Source organism: Haliotis rubra, unplaced genomic scaffold (genome assembly GCF_003918875.1).
Source record: "Haliotis rubra isolate DU_JTF1 unplaced genomic scaffold, ASM391887v1 Scf225, whole genome shotgun sequence".
Classification (NCBI taxonomy): domain Eukaryota; kingdom Metazoa; phylum Mollusca; class Gastropoda; order Lepetellida; family Haliotidae; genus Haliotis; species Haliotis rubra.
The window spans coordinates 365,516-383,365 of NW_025766281.1; the positions used below are offsets into that span (position 1 = coordinate 365,516).

A 17,850-nucleotide genomic window follows, 5' to 3' on the forward strand; every position below is an offset into this window, starting at 1 on the left:
ATCTGGGTCTTAACCCCCGGAGGCACATCTAGGGATCATGCTTGATATGTGTACCAAGTTTGGTTAAGCTATCACAAATAGTTTAGGAGATATGCTTTGGACAAAGTGTGACAGACGGACAGACGGACGGAACTTGTTTCTATATCCCCCGCAACTTCGTTGTTGCGGGAGATAATTTACAGAGGTCACTCTCAAGAGATAAACCAGACAAACTTGATTCGATTCCGCATCCAACTCTCCATAACTATGAATCTAGACTTGACCTTCACCGGGGTGATGCCTAGATCATACAACACACATCAACAACTGCCAGGAACCCTCTCCTACACAATGTAAACTTAACCTAAATATCTAGAATAGGTCATAGCTTCTTATCAGGGCTTCATTAATCAAACGTGAATCTTGTATCTCAGTGAGAGGAGAATGGCCATGTTTATTTGTCAGTATCTTGGGGTTGCAACATGTGGGACAACCTTGCTGTGGTACAGGTGTTGAAGAATTACTGACATAACAAGGTCAAGGTCAAGTGTGGTAATCGGTATCTGTCGTCATGGTTACTTGAATTATCAAGATCAAGGGAACCTTTTGCAGGGTTTTAAATGATGCGTCATTCCAGCGTATTTGACGCAACAAGTTTGTAAACGACTCTCAAAATATTATCATACGAGTCAAGCTTGACGCAAGTTTTATGGGTGGCCCTCACAATCCAGCTCAATAAAATCGATTTCATAAGCAAAAAATGATATTGCATGATGATAGTTTGACTTTTACAGAGCTGTCAGATTGTTCCAGAGTACTTAGAGGAGACAGTAATCCTGGGTGTTTGAATTGAACAATGCTGTAGTTTCATTTGGTGGTGTGACATACACAGTTACATACTGAGAATGATTAACACAAAGAAATATTAAAATATTGAAAATGACTCCCAAAAATAAATATTGTGAGACATCATGACTCCCATTTTTAAAAGTCTGTGTAAAACTCTGCTTTTGCAAACAACATTTTTAATGACAGTAATATGTCTTGTTAACCTCTAAGAGATATAAGGTGTAACTAATTCTAGACTTAGCTAGTTTAAATTTTTCAACCTGTTGACCTGAGCTATTGAGCCAAAATTCCATCAATGAAAAACCCCACAGAGAAGCCACTCCTGTCTTATCAATGTCCAAACTGGATTCCAGATCAGAGGTAAGGTGAGGTGAAATTACATTCAAGATTCTTGCACAATATGTATGCTCCTGTGAGTGAGTTAGTTTAGCTTTACGCCACTTTTAGCTATATTCCAGCAATATCACAGCAGGGGACACCAAAAAAAAGACATTCGATTCCATGTGGGGAATCGAACCGTGTCTTCAGCGAGACCAGCAAGTGCTTTAACCAACAGGCTAACCCACCGCCCCTGTGAATGAGTGAGAATGAATGTGAGTGAGTGAGTGAGTGTGATTTAACTAACAAACCCACCACCCCTGTGAATGAGTGAGAGTGAGTGAGTGAGTGAGTGAGAGTGATTTAACTAAAAGGCTAACCCACCGCCCCTGTGAATGAGTGAGAATGAGAGTGAGTGTGAATGTGTGAGTGAGTGAGTGAGTGTGATTTAACTAACAGACTAACCCACCGCCCCTGTGAATGAGTGAAAGCGAGCGAGTGAGAGTGATTTAACTAACAGGCTAACCCACCGCCCCTGTGAATGAGTGAGTGAGTGAGTGAGTGTGACTGAGGAAAGGTAGGGCAGGGGATAAGCAGGAAGTTATATACCAACATTACTCCTTGTTTTGTTTGTTGCCTAGCGCCACACTTGGCAATATTCCAGGAACATAATAGCACCCTACAAAAAGTAAGTCTTGACCAGACAAACCAGGAAGTGATATTATGACCAGTGACGAGTGTTGGGTGGATGACTGAGCCTCATCCCCCGTGTAGTTGCCACATTAGACAAGTATAGAAAACTTGGAACTAATTCTAATCCTGAATCCCCACCAGGTCACGACAGCCTGTAAACAACACAGCCCAGGTCACACAGATAGCAGTCAACTAGTCTGTCATACAGACCCTAAAACAAATATATCCAAGACAGCCCATGCAAGTCTAGAATATGTGGCAAGTCTAGATTACCACCGTTGAAAGTCTCTGGGCTCCTTTTCCTTACATTTTATGATTATAATTTAGAAAGCATTTTTTTATTAAAAATACATTGATTAATCTCAAAAACGAGATGTTAGTCTAGCAGTCAATTTGTAGCAAGGGCAACAATCGAGTTTGGACCAGACAATCCAGTGATCAATAGCATGAGCATCAATCTACGCAACTGGGATACGATAACATGTGTCAACCAAGTCAGCGAGCCTGACCACCCGATCCCGTTAGTCACCTCTTACGACAAGCATCGGTTGGTGAATATCAATTCCAACCCGGATCTTCACAGGGCTAATACATGGATGGTTAACATTGTCAAAATTCTTTACGAGAAATCTAAACAAACTGTTTGAAACATTTGCCATAAAAATCTTGTGATGTTTGACCTGAAATGGCCATTAATACATTATAAACAAAGAATATATTGGGAATTCTCTCACATCAAACTAATTATATTTCTGTCCAAAAGTTTATATACAGGACAAAATAAGTTAGGGATATTGGCATATTTATGACTGATATTTTATCAGTGTGTCAATGAATAAATAGATCATTATTCATATTTTCAAAATTTACATATCCCTAACTATTGTTGTCCAGTATATTTATCCTCAAGATAACACAGCAATAGGAGCTTGATTTTTCTCAAATTGAATAGACAAGAATTACAATATATTTATATAAATGTTATTCAGTAATTCCAAGTCCACATTATCGTGATTGTACACAAATTTCTATTATTGTATTTTCTACAACTGAGAAATCATTGGCACAGAATTACGTAACAAGGTCGTGTCACTAGCTGTGAAGTGAGCTTGTTTTTTCTTGTCTAATATTTGACATTCCTGGGGGTCTTAACAGGGTTACGCAATCTTTTTACAGAATCATGTCACTTACGTAGATAAGATTTCCCTGGAACCTTTTCTTCAGGTTCTCATTGAAGGCATCAGAATTGGTAAAATCCTCTAGGAGCACAAAGTCTTGAACACCAACCCTGTCCCGTTTGTGCAACTCGTTCTCCATGATTGTCTTACGACTGTCGCTACGATCTTGCACCTGGCGACCTTGCGATGAGTTGACGCATCAGACAGACCTGATGTCGAGAGACAGCACCGACTACCGTAATCGCTGCACGCCCAGTTCCACGGTGGAGTGTGCAATCAGCTGATCATGTCTGGTTGTTTGAACACCTCTGGTAAGCTGCCTGTACAAACAGAAAACAGGGGTCGGATTGAGGTTCACGAGCGACATTCAACGAGGGGGCCGGTGTCCAGACATAACAGATAATGGGATGTAAATTTCAGCAGAAAAGGAACTAGGAAAAAAGATTAAAACATAAAACAGGATATTATCACTTCTCTGTTTATATAAAAAAAACAATCATAAGAAAAACATAACAAAGTATTTTAGCATTAAAACAATCTTTAACATAAAATTTGTAGTAATGTTTTATTCTTTTTACATTCTTAATTAGTGCAATTAAAAAAAAAAAAAAAAAAAAGGTAAAAAAGAATCCTAACAGGCTGATAAGATATAGCTATGTATATTAGACTAATGTTGACCTTTATTTGAGAACATCTGGGAGCTCATCACAGATGCCTTCAAGGTCATCATCCCTTAAACGGTGGACATTGTCTAAACAATGATAAACTTTGGAGCTAAATTCTTCAGAATGTGAATACTTCATCATTAGTTAGATTCACAACCCCAATATCTCATATGATGTGGCTTAATCCTGACATAACCCCTCATGATAGTAAGTTTCAGTTTTATAGAGGAACAAGTGATATAATATCGTTTCTGTTGGATATGAATATGAAAAACAAGGATATATTCCTCTGGATAAACAACTTCTTAATCATGTATTACAACTGGCAGGGTTTTTTGGAGCAGAATCTTACACTTTTATTGTTTTTGGACTCAAATGGACACTGAAATTTCCATCCAGATGTAATAAAGAAGTTCTTTAGCTCTTGCAAAACTCTGTCCTTGTTCAACCTGACCAATTCTAAATGTCACTTAAATAAGTATAATAAATCTTTATTAAATATCATTTCAGATTGTATGCAATTATAAGCATGACGAAGGGTCCAGTCAGAGCCTTGGTGTTTCCTGCTTTGTTGGGTAGTATTTCAGAAATCTAAATCTTAACTTTTTTTAACAGCGCAAGCACAACTACTCATGACACCACATAACAAGATGTCAAACAATGGTATATATTATCATGGTATATATTATCATGGTATACATTATCATGGTATATATTATCATGGTATACATTATCATGGTATATATTATCATGGTGTACATTATCATGGTATACATTATCATGTCAATGATGAAGTGTAGGCTTGGTTTGTGAATCACTGTCAGAAGCTACATCTGGTAACACAGTCTGTCAGAAATTACACCTTTTTAACAGTCTGTCAACTTGAACAGGACAAGTTCTGGGAACAGATTTAAGAAGCAGGTTTTAACAACCCTTCACAACATTTATCGCTGACTTTGTAAATATCTTGGCTGAAATGAGTAAAGATTTTGACATGACTGACATTACCACCAGAGGACCCCAACAGACAGACATTACTGTCAGGCAAAACCTGTAGGCAGCTCACTGTGGCTATACCTTCAGCAGGCAGCTCACTGTGGCTATACCTTCAGCAGGCAGCTCAGTGTGGCTATACCTACAGCAGGCAGGCAACACCTGTAGGCAGCTCAGTGTGGCTATACCTACAGCAGGCAGGCAACACCTGTAGGCAGCTCTCTGTGGCTATACCTTCAGCAGGCAGGCAGTGTGGCTATACCTACAGCAGGCAGGCAACACCTGTAGGCAGCTCTCTGTGGCTATACCTTCAGCAGGCAGGCAACACCTGTAGGCAGCTCTCTGTGGCTATACCTTCAGCAGGCAGGCAACACCTGTAGGCAGCTCTCTGTGGCTATACCTTCAGCAGGCAGGCAACACCTGTAGGCAGCTCTCTGTGGCTATACCTTCAGCAGGCAGGCAACACCTGTAGGCAGCTCACTGTGGCTATACCTACAGCAGGCAGGCAACACCTGTAGGCAGCTCACTGTGGCTATACTTACAGCAGGTAGGCAACACCTGTAAGCAGCTCACTGTGGCTATACCTTCAGTGTAGGGTTGGTCACTGAACTGTCTATTCATTCAAGTTGTGTGTGACCGAATGTACTGATGAACTTAAGCGTGAGTGAGTGAGTGAGCAATACGTGTACATTAGACCAATGTAGCTACCCTTAGTCTAATATAATAATGAGTGAGTGAGTATGGTTTTACGCCACTTTTAGCAATATTCCAGCAATATCACACTAGGAGACACCAGAAATGCGCTCCACACATTGTACCCATGAGGGGAATCGAACTCAGGTCTTCAAACCTTCAGATGAGCTAACACTTCAACCACTAAGCTACCCATTGCCCCTGGTGAGCTACTCAACGAAAAGATTGCTATCAATAACCTGACCAAGGCTCATGAGCAGTCACCTACCCAACACTCGTCACTGGTCATAATATCACTTCCTGGTTTGTCTGGTCAAGACTTAGTTTTTGTAGGGTGCTATTAACTGGACCAATGTAGCTATCATTTTGTTATCAAAAACCTTTAATATTTTCAAAGACTCTTCTATAGAATACCAATAATATAACACCTCTGGCTATACAAATTTATCCTTGCAGTTTGTTCTTCAAAGCTTTACTTAATGCTACAATGATTTATGGACAATTTTATCACAGCCACTATAAATCAGAGTGACCTGAGTCTCTTAACTCTCTAACAACCGGCCTACGAAACAACCTGATTGTTTGACAATATTCAAGAGTTAACACCATATTGATCAAGTGTAAGAAATATACATTACATTGCGTCACTCCACTCTATCGACATGACACCTATAAGCTATTGACAATGTTAAAATGAAACTGGGGCGGTGGGGGTAGCCTAGTGGTTAAAGTGTTCGCTTGTCACGCCGAAGACCCGGGTTCGATTCCCAACATGGGCACAATGGGTGAAGCCCATTTCTGGCGTCCCCGCTGTGATATTGCTTGAATATTGCTAAATGTGGCATAAAACTAAACTCACTCACTCAAAATGAGACCAAATCTTTCAACTGTTAAAACAAGACAATCTACTGCAAACACCAAAATAAGTTAATTTAGCCAAATATAAGCATGAACCTATACCTTTAGTAAATTGTCATAGTCTGATGTATATATATGGGCATGACAATTTTCATTGAGCTTCAGTAGACCTTTGTAGCTGTTGTAGAGAGACGTAGGCACCTGGTTAAATAGCAATAGGAGTTAGATGTGTGCCTAGCTACAATGAGCCCCCCTTGTCCCAGTACAAGCCTCCTGTCCAGTACTCCACCTGAGTACAATGTACATGATAGGTGTGTTTGGACAACCTACAGTCACGAAGGTCTCGTAAAGGTTGAATATCGACTCAGTGGATATCACTTGCATCAATCAGGTTTGTTACAGGTGTGCAAATGTTTCATTTGAAACCTGTGATTTCTGTACTATGTATAGAGTATGGGAGAAAATTTTTACATTTTGTCGTTTTGATTTTCATCATTTTGAATGTCAAATTCTGAGTATTGGAAAGATGTTGATACATTGAATTGCTCATTTTCAACCGAGCAAAAGGTAAAAAAATCAAAGACCAAATAATTGTCATCATTATAGGTGAGTGATTGCATTTTGTTTTAAGCTAATCTTGAGCCTTGATGGGGTCATTAAATAATTTAGTCGCTATCATCATCATCATCATCACAATCATCATCACCATCACAATCATCCAATATTGGAACTGTTGAACCACACCAGCCTGAGCCATTCTTAACTTCCAGCAGTGTGGTCTATCGGGAATGAGTTGTCTGTCAACCAACACAGAACGCTTTGCTCTTTTTATCATCATCATCATCATCATCATCATCATCAATATCAGCAACAGCAGCAGCTGCACAATCATCATCCTGCCACAGCCCATTTCTGGTGTCCCCTGCTATGATAGTGTGAGAATATTGCTAAGGCCAGACCAATTATATTTCTTGTTTTACGGATCCATCAGTCGCATTTTTTCAAGAGTAAGAAAAAAAATAAAATCCAAAAATATGTTTTTATTGGCCAAAACTGTAAACTTATAAGAAAACTTCTTTTAGATTGTTTTTTGCCCCATATACACTTCATAAATTCCCAAAAGTAAAATACTTTTAGTATTTAGTAGGAATATTACTTTGACTGATCATTTTATTTTTTTATTTTTCCCTCCTGCCTTTAGGTTTTCTGAGGACAAAAATCAGTAAAACAAGAAATAAAATTGGTCTGGCCTAAAAGCAGCATAAAACGGAACTCACTCACTGCCGCAGCACTCAGCAATATTCCTTGTAAATAATCGAGTTTGGACCAGACATTAATTATCCAGTGATCAACAGCATGAGCATCGATCTGTGCAATTGGGAACCAATGACATGTGTCAAACAAGCCACGAGCCTGACCACCCGATCCCCTTTAACTAAGTCGCCTCTTATCACTGCCACAGGAGTTGTCCAGTGGGAATATAAAACCTGAGATCTGACAAATGTCTGTTGTGTGCAACAATGTTCTATGAACAAACTGGCCTTTCGTGACTGTGCAAACATACACCTTGATGATGTATACATATGTCCCCCAGTATTACACACTGCTTGAGGTACTTGAACCACCAAAACAAGAAATACTTCAAATAATAAAATAGCCCACACCAATCAACAATAATCACAAAAAACAAAGTCCAGAGTTTTTTCAGACAACAGTCAAGCTCCTGAATCAGTCAGAGCACAGTTCTATGATTTATGTCCGTGACTGAGAAGGAAGTGTGGGTTCAAAGGGTAACATTACAAAAAACAGGCTCTCCCGATACTACAGATGTATTACTACTTTCTTTGATCTAACCTTTAATGTAAATCATGTGCACTGAAGTAGTTATAAAGCAGTTGTCGGTCTAGAAGTTGTTGAGGCGTCACCTTTATAACATGCACTTGGCTAGATGCTAACAGACTTTACATTTAGCTGGCCATCTGGTCTCTGATCACATACTAAATAAAACATTTGCTCTCATTCCATTCTTGTTCAGGGATGGAAATAACTTTAAAATTGCTAGTGTACTTTGGTACAGTGGCACATGTAAAATCACTTGCCCTGATAATTTTTCCACTATACCGGTCGATTTTCTTGATGATTTTTTAAATAAACAACATAATTAACATTGGAAAATCAACTGGACACGGTACAGTGTGATATACAAATTTGCTTGCCCAACAGAAAAACACACTAGACTTCGGACATCGGGCAATGGGTTATTTCCACCCCTGTTTGTTCTCAGAATTAGCACCTATAACCCATTCCTTCTCAGCTATAGCAGCCTGGACACTTTCCTTTTTCAACTTAAGCTCTTTCTCACTGGAGCTGCTTTAAAGTTCATCCTATTCTCAGCTCTTAGGAGCCTATACTCATCCAATTCTCATTTTCATCTATGGCAACCTATATTCTTCCCCTTCCCTCTCAGCTCTTAGGAGCCTATATTCATCTAGTTCTCATTTTCATCTATGGCAACCTATATTCTTTCCCTTCTCAGCTCTAGCAGCCTATACTCATCTCAGCTGGAGCAGCCAAAATTTGTCCAATTCTCAGCTCCAGCAGCATATACTCCTATATTCTCAGCTCTTGTAGCCTACTCTCATCCCCTCTTTTATTACCTTGAAATGAAACTCTCCTTTGATTATTATCGAAGTGCCCCAATACTCAAGAGTTCCTTCTAAAAATTATGAATTTTAACTTAATCCATAACTTCCTCTTCATCCGACTTCACTCATAATAAAGTCCTACATCTACATATTTTGGGGACAGCCTTTTTCTATTATTTCTTACACAAATTATTTAGCAGTTTCCAACCTACCTGTCCCTGTCCACGAAATCGGGCACCCCCAGAAGCAGACACAAAATCCCAAATGAACTTAACTATCCATAACTTGTGCATACTATGGAGATGGTGACCATCAGACCTGTAGAAGACAGTCACCTTTGACACAACATGGGGTCAGTGGTGAGCTGGCTGGTCAGTAAGTAAGGCGAGGGGGGTCAGTGTTGTCCTGACCTCGCATGTAACACTTCTGACCTTGTCCACCGGTGATGAAGTGTGTCAGTCGAGGACCATCATTGTCCAGGAGCCTTTGATATAGTAGCCACACTTCCGACCACTCACATGTAACCCACAGCCATCCATCATCGTAGTGTGAGGTATGGTATAACTGTCGTATTGTCATACTCCACCTCCCGGTAGTGTACAGGGTTAGGTTGACATATACAACCACCTACACACATTCCGCATATGCATTTGTCAGAATTAGAGGTGTTGAAAATCATTGATGTAGTCACCCGTGAAGATCCGGGTTGGAATTGGTCTTCAGCACCTCATGCTTGTCATAAGAGGCGACTAACGGGACACATGTCATCGTATCCCAGTTGTGTATATCCGTGCTCATGCTGTTGTCTGGTCTTGATTCAATTATTTACAGACCGCCGCCATATAGCTTCAATATTGTTGATACCGGCTTAAAACTAAACTCACTCACCCACTCATTGATGTAATCAAAGACTGGTTGGAATGGTCAGAACTACCAAGCAATTGAATGCAATATTCCTCATACCATTGTTTTCCTCACACAAATTGTTTTTCCCCCCTTGTTCATTTTCTTAACTTTTCTCATTTTCTCTGTTCTCGACTTAACACTTTGAACATAGTGAAACCTGTTTTATGTTCTTTAAAAAATGGTTTGAAGTAAGTGTTAGTGTTTCATGGGATGAAATTTGAAAAACAGCAAAACTATGATGACCATTGATCAATCATGACTTCAGAACCAATTCCTCACACAGTCAACGTCATACTATCTGGAGCCTGATCTCAATGGCACCAAGGAATAATCTTGTATCACGTGCAGTATACAGTATATTGCACTTGACATACTGAATGCATGGAGATAGATTCATGTAAACAAGCGTGAGCAGTTAGTTAGAAACCTTGAAACTCCTAGTGATAAGCACATAAAATGTTGTGGACACTCAACAGGACTTGTGTTGTCAATGTGAGAAATATCTACTCACAACATCCAACAGCAGCAACAACATCCAACAACAACATCCAACAGCAACAACATCCAACAACAAGATCCAACAAGATCATCCAACAGCAGCAACACCCAACAGCAGCAACAACATCTAACAGCAACAATATCCAACAACATCCAACAGCAACAACATCCAACAGCAGCAACAACATCCAACAACAACATCCAACAGATGCAACATTATCTAACAGCAACAATATCCAACAACATCCAACAGCAACAACATCCAACAGCAGCAACATCCAACAGCAGCAACATAATCTAACAGCAGCAACAATATCCAACAACATCCAACAGCAGCAACAATATCCAACAACATCCAACAGCAACAAGATCCAACAAGATCATCCAACAGCAGCAACAACCAACAGCAGCAACAACATCCAACAGCAGCAACATCCAACAGCAGCAACAACATCCAACAGCAGCAACAACATCCAACAGCAGCAACAACATAGGAGACACTATAAAACAGTGACAGATACTTGGTTTGTCTGCTCTAAACTTTCAGCCTGTTGAATGTCAGGATGTTCCAGTATCTACTTGAATCAAACCTGTTTGTTAGCATCATACCTATTGTTCCATATCTCCTGATCTGCAGGTTGGACTGCATATTCCTTCCAACTATGACAATGACATGTTTGCATCATACCCATGTGAAATTTGATGTTGTGTAACAGGTTTTCCTGGACATAGCTTTTTATCAGTGATACTATTTACTAAGTATTTATACTGCTGAAGGGCCTCAGCTTTCGGGCCATGGAGTATTTGTTCATATGTTACCATTCACTATGGCTATTGATAGTTTGCTTTGGAAATTCAGAATAGATTGGGTATTTTTACACAAATAGGCAGACATTTTGAAAAATAATTCTGCATAAAGCATTTCTGGCGACATCAAAATTGTATTGGTTTGTGTGCTGCCCAAAATGTGCATTTTTCACTACAATTTCTGTGATGGCTGCATTTGATCAGGAAATGAAACTTTGTAAACAGATAAATGCACAAAATTTGAAAAGGATACATTTGGTAAATACACATATAAATACATATATATGGTTATACTACTGTTTTTCTAAATTCTTCACATGTAGTTATAATGCAAGCAAGTCAATGTAATGATTGTTTGTTGATATACTTTGCTTATATTTTTCACAAAAACACAGCTTAAACTGAGCTCTGTAAACAAAGTCGGTATAAAACTATCTTCCTGTAAACTGTTGCCACTGGGACTTGAAAATTCAGCTCCCTTCCGTTACACAGACACTTGTTATAAGCGTAATCTCATCCAGTACAGATCTGCAGCTGAGTAATTCATCCTTGTGTTCCGGATATGACGAAGGAGTCACATATCAGGAAGATGGGGGATCAATTAGTGAAACAGAAACAGTGTCACGTAAAGTCCCATAACATTTGTATAAATGTACATGTGCACATGTAGTCTGACTAATAGCACATGTTGACAGGAGCAACAAACCGATAATTGATTTCAGCCTCTGGATTCACAGCATATCTCCCCAGATAGCAATGTTTCAACATTCCCTGGGCACTGTCCACATTAATTCTGACCACACGGGGCTGGGTGTTCAATACTGCTATTATGGATGCTCTGTATCATGGCCAGGGTGGTAACAAATATACTGGACAAAATAAGTTAGGGATATTGGTATATTTATGATTGATATTTGTTGAGTGTGTCAATCAATGAATAGATCATTATTCATAATTTAAAAATATACATACAATCAAATCCCGATGAGTCGAATCTCTGGGGACCAAGTAAGAAATTCGACTTATTGATGTATTCGAGACATAGGTATGTCTATGAGGGTAGAAAAAAGATGGTCCAGTCCTAATTCCTACGCCTAAGCATCTGTTTATCTAATGATTTCCCTATCACTAATAGGGGCACCTTATCAGTTCATGTCTGATTAGCACAGACAGTGATTTTCCTAAAATCACTAATCTGCCTTTTGAACTCACCCGTCAAAGGCGGAAAGGTGTGAGCCGCGCTGGTTTGTTAATTGGATCAGTTTGCTACACCAATCAACATTGACTGACTTCGGCTTATGTATACAAGATTGCTGTTGTTTGAATCTCATGGGACCAAATTTTCTTCTCGAGTCATCGTGTGTATTTATGAGACGAATTCGTGTAACCGGTATTCAAATGATGACAACTATAACAGGGAATGGTCGGGACCGACAGGTACTTCGAGTTATGCATAATATTCGAGACACCGGCATTCGACTCATCGGGATTTGACTGTATATCCCTAACTATATTTGTCCAGTATATATACTTTAGGGCTGGGATGGGTCCAAATTTTCTACCCGGGTACCCCACCCCCATTACCCTACCCTATCCAGATACCTGTTATGTTAATTCCTGACATCAAATTCGCAAGAAATGGCAATATATTCTTCAGATAAGAATAGCTAAAATCTTGAGCTTTTCAATATCTTAACCATGTATTATATTTAAAAGAAGTGACTGTAAACTATGTCTAAATCTTCAAAAACAATACAACCTTTTAATCATGAAAGAATAACATATTACATTGTTTAATCTATTAGTCACATGATCATAACGGCTCCGGGTATTGAGACGGGTACCCGGGTCCAACTCAGTACCCATCCGTCCCAGGTATCCTGGTTTCCTGTCCCAGGTATCCGGGTTTCCCATCCCAGCCCTAATACATACTATCAAAAAAAGTAGTAGATATTGGAATTACAAGATTGATAAAATGCAAATGATGAAGCCAAGGAGGAAACAGATGATGAAGAGAAATTAAGGGAAAATGTGACAATATATTCCATTCCTTAGGAAATGTTTCATCTGTATCTAGATATATATGTCCGGGTACAGACTGCGATAGGAGTCTCTACTGGTAGAATCTCCGATTCTACTAGTAGAGATTGCCATATATTACTTTTTCTCATATGCATTGGCATTGGCTAGTGATACGCTCAAAAAATGGAATATCCCCTACATTTTTTTAATGGTATACTTGTTTCTTGTGACTTGTCAAGAGAAAGGGTCTAATGCACCATGTGATCTGTTAGACAAGCCCCATCGTGAGAGGTCAGTGAGTGAGTATGGTTTTAAATTGAGTTCTTGACATATCCATCGCTGGATTATCCTCGAAATCCGTCATTGCTAATATATTAGGGATATTCTTCGCTTGGATCGTTGTAGTCTATTGCCAGTGTTGACAAAGTTGTGTTTCACGCCTATCACTGGTTTTGCGCTCATACATGTCTACGTGACAAGTAGCAGCTATGGTATCGGCGGTGCCCGGGAAACGGTCGCGTGTCTCCGTATCGTACTATCTCCATTCGGCTTGTCCCGGAATGGCGCGAGTTGGAAGTTGAAACATATTTTTTAGAAAAGAAAAATTAATTAGTACGACCAGGGATGTATCGTAACTATGTATGTAAAAGGCTGTATGATTAGTGCTATCCGTTCTTGAAGTCGCAATTATCCAAAGATTACGTAAGCACGAAGGGCGTGGCCGGGTTTGCAATCACGCGATCGAGGTACTTCATAACAACACTACGTAGTCAACAGTGGATAATTTCTCATCTTATTAACAAATAAAGGCAAGAATTACAATATCTAGGCATCAACATCAAAATTAGAATTCATAAACAGTAATATTGTCAACGACGGGAATCGCGAAAAAAGATATTCAGTGTACACGTTCCTTCGTCGATCATAACGTGGAAGAATAGTTTTTGCACCTATCCCCGGCAATAAATTTCATTAATCTACTTTGATGTAATCTCTTCCGGGTCATATTGCACGTGCTGAACAGGAAGTGACAGTGAAATGTGTTCTAAAATCGGGAGCTTATCATAAAAACAACAACAACTAAAGGCAACCAGGCACAAAAACTAGTAAGACCACGAGAGCTGGGGTTTACACAGTTTAATGGACAACTTTAGCAAAGGGGACGGGCAAAATTATTTTATTTTCAGATGTACGGAGGGTTAATTTGTTTTGATTTTCAAGTGTATAAGACGTCTTTTGTTCCTTATTTGTTTGTGTGTTTCTGTAGCAACAATGAGAAAGTTAAAATATGTGAACTGTTCCCGTTGATAATTGTTTTTTATGACATTGTGTTCTTGTATTTTTCATTAAAACACACTTCATTTTAACATGTCTCTCACCGAGTGAAGTGTTCAATTTTAGTTGTTTAATGCACACAGACGTAAGAACAAGGATCTGTAAGATATCTATCATGAATATTCATTAAAGGCAAACTAACTCAGGAAAAACATTTTTCATCTGCCACTTAGATGTTTTACACACGTCCTTTGTAATGCTATTAGTATAATGCTTGTGTAACACTTCATTGAATGCTCCCGTTATTTGTTATTCATAAATGAAACACAATGTCATGAAACAGTCAGGATTTCAATTTTATTTTTTTTATTTATCACGGTTGAAATGTAAAATTGGTCTGTCATGACCATGGTCTACCATAGATTTGTATGTGATGACCATGGTCAACCATTACTTTGTATGAGAACATCACCATGGTCTACCATTGTTTTGTCTAAGATGACCATGGTCTACCCTGGTTTCTGGTGACCATGGTCTATAATGACCATTGTCTGCTGTGGTATACCATGGTGACCATGGCCTACCATGGTATAGCATGGGAGAAATGTTGGTGACCACGGCCCTACCATGGTTTCTGGGACCATGAAATGTTGGTGACCACCATGGTCTGGCATACCATGGGGAGAAATGTTGGTGACCACGGTCTACCATGGTTTCTGGTGACCATGGTCTGCTGTGGTATACCATGGTCTACCATGGGGAGAAATGTTAGTGACCACGGTTTAGCATGGTAAACCATGGTAATACCATGGTTTTCCGTGGTAAGCCGTGGTTGACCATGGTCAACCATGGTGCCTTTTCAGCTGGGCACACCGCTTTTAGCAATATCCCAGCAATATCACGGTAGGGGACACCAGAAATGGCATGGTGCTAGGAGATGGATTAAGTATCACTACGGGTGACTCTGACACAGTTAATAACATGGCAGTTGAAAAAAAAACACACCCAAAATCTGATGCAAAAATGACATTCAAGTTGAAAAAATTGTCATCTTGAAGAGTGTGTCTTAATCCTCTGAATGAATATATGATTGACAAGAGAATTTCATCTACACAATAACAGGGACTGTCTTTAGTGTGGAAACTGAGTGAGTGAGTGAGTGAAGTAAATCTCCTGATATTTCAATGGTTGTATTTATTTAGCATGACAGGGAGAAAGTAGAGAGTTTCATTGAAACTATATGACACTACATATAAACATACTTCTTTGCTATTTGTCGGCATGGTGACTGACTACCCTGTCCAATGCTAGGACTATACACGGAGCCATTCTATTGCACTTAACAAACAAATGTCTTAATTAGTACGGACAGCATTTTGGCCCCAAACAGTATAAGGAGCTTTTTCCTCGAAAGAAACACTATTTTATTCAATTTTAAAACATAGCTGGTACTAAATATCACGCCAAAAAGATTTTTTTTAAATTCTTCTCTAATTTCCATAATAGAACTTCTTCAAAAAATATCAGTTCAACTTATTGTCTAAGTTAGGACAGACATACAGACATCATGACTGACTGACTGAGTTTGGTTTTACGCCGCTTTTAGCAATATTCCAGCAATATCACGGCGGGGGACACCAGAAATGGGCTTCACACATTGTGCCCATGTGGGGATTCGAACCCGGGTCTTCGGCGTGACGAGCCAACGCTTTAACCATTAGGCTACCCCACCGCCCCCAGACATCATGAACAAATGGGGATAAATTCATTGTTCTTCAAACATAATAGACTTGTTTATGGTATATTTTTGCCCAAAATTCAATAAGTTATATTTGAAAAGGGCTGTAGCATGTCATCATGACTCAAAATCATCACGGTGACTCACAAACTAATTAGACTAGCATCATGATGACCTACTGTCTACAAACACTGGGGAAAACATGACAAATATCTTGGTCACGCCTTCCTCTGGCGTGACAGAGACCACACCGTCTCGTAGTCACAAAGACGACGGACCAATCCCCTGGCCAACCAGGACCCCAGATCGACATGCACAAGAAACAAATATTTCGTAATGTCATGGTCACCTGTGTTTACCTGGCATAACTACATCCCTCCTCACTAATTACAGGTGTTTCCCTATCATCTACAAATGTTGTGCAAATTCACTTTGTCAATTTTCTTTTATTAGACTTTCCTGTTTCCTCTTTTACAGCCATCAACATTTTATTAATCAGGTAAAACTGTTTTTAAAAGGTATTTAGTAGATAGATGGACATGATTACATGAATCTCTTCACGGATGTGGAATCCAGTTGTTTGACAGCTGCTTCCTTCTTCACAACTTCATCACCAAACACTCATCATGGCATTATTCCACAGACAATATTAGGATTGAACACATTGAAGAATAATACTTAGTGTATTTGTTTCTTGGAAAAGGGGAGACAAATATTGCCTGTAGGTATTCACACAATGAGATGATGTGACAGAGACTTTGAAGTTGATTGGCTAGCATTGAGTGAGTGAGAGGTCAGTGAGTGAGGAAAGAAAATGTGTACTATACCTGATATAGAGTGACTTTTGCCCATCTTGAGTGTTTTGTTAAATCATTTCTTTATGTGAATGTGTACCAAACGTGACATTCATGAAATAGGTAATGTCAATAATACTTTTATTCAAAGACAAAGGTGCATAAATCATCGTTTTGATTAGAATGTGCACTTCAAGATCATGTCACATGATTGTGACTGCAATTAAATTTTTCTTGAGTAATACAGATGTGTACAGTAAATTCTTTAACTCTTTAAAATATTTGAAATTCAACATCCTTTGCTGTTGAAAGAAGTTAAAGTATATAAATAGTATGGGTGGGTCGATGGAGGACAATTGGTGTAAGCTAGTTTCAGTTGAATTTGTCATATATATGAAATGAGAAATCATACATTTATCTGCGTTAACTTTCCTTTGGACAGCAGTTACAATTAAAAGAAAGACTTGTTGAAAGTTGTTTTTTTATAGTAAAGTGTAGGGCTAGTAATTTTTGGAAAGGACTAGTGACATACCAAATCCACTAGCCGGAGGGCCAGTTAAAATTTGTTAGTTAGTGTCGATCCCTGCTGTTTTAAAATAAAAATATAAACAGAAGAATGTTCTGGATTTTCCTTTTTTCACTTTGAAAGAAGCTATACAATGCACAATGGTTACTCACATATACTGTGATTCAATTTGAAGGTAAAAGAATATTACCAAGTGGACAGATCTCAATAACTGTTCTTTCACAATATATTGCAATACGTTTCGCAATACGTATCGCAATACAGAAGAGTGTATTGCAATATATCACAATATGAAATTTGGGGCAATACACAGCCCAAATAAAAAGAATCTGCACAGTGCCACCAGCCTGCTATGTTTCTCACTAGTAAATCCCATCTTTGATGTATGAAATTTAAAAACAAATAATTCAGAG

The 17,850-nt window shown here is 39.0% G+C and overlaps 1 protein-coding gene across 1 annotated transcript in view; it reads right to left on the minus strand.

Annotated features, from left to right (window-relative positions):
* LOC124277648 (unconventional myosin-Ic-like) overlaps positions 1 to 17,850 on the minus strand; it is an 85,371-nt gene that overhangs the window by 48,156 nt on the left and 19,365 nt on the right. Inside the window, 1 exon segment of the mRNA XM_046713374.1 lies at positions 3,031 to 3,337. Within this exon segment, the coding sequence (XP_046569330.1) occupies positions 3,031 to 3,156 (126 nt within the window). The 5' untranslated portion in view covers positions 3,157 to 3,337.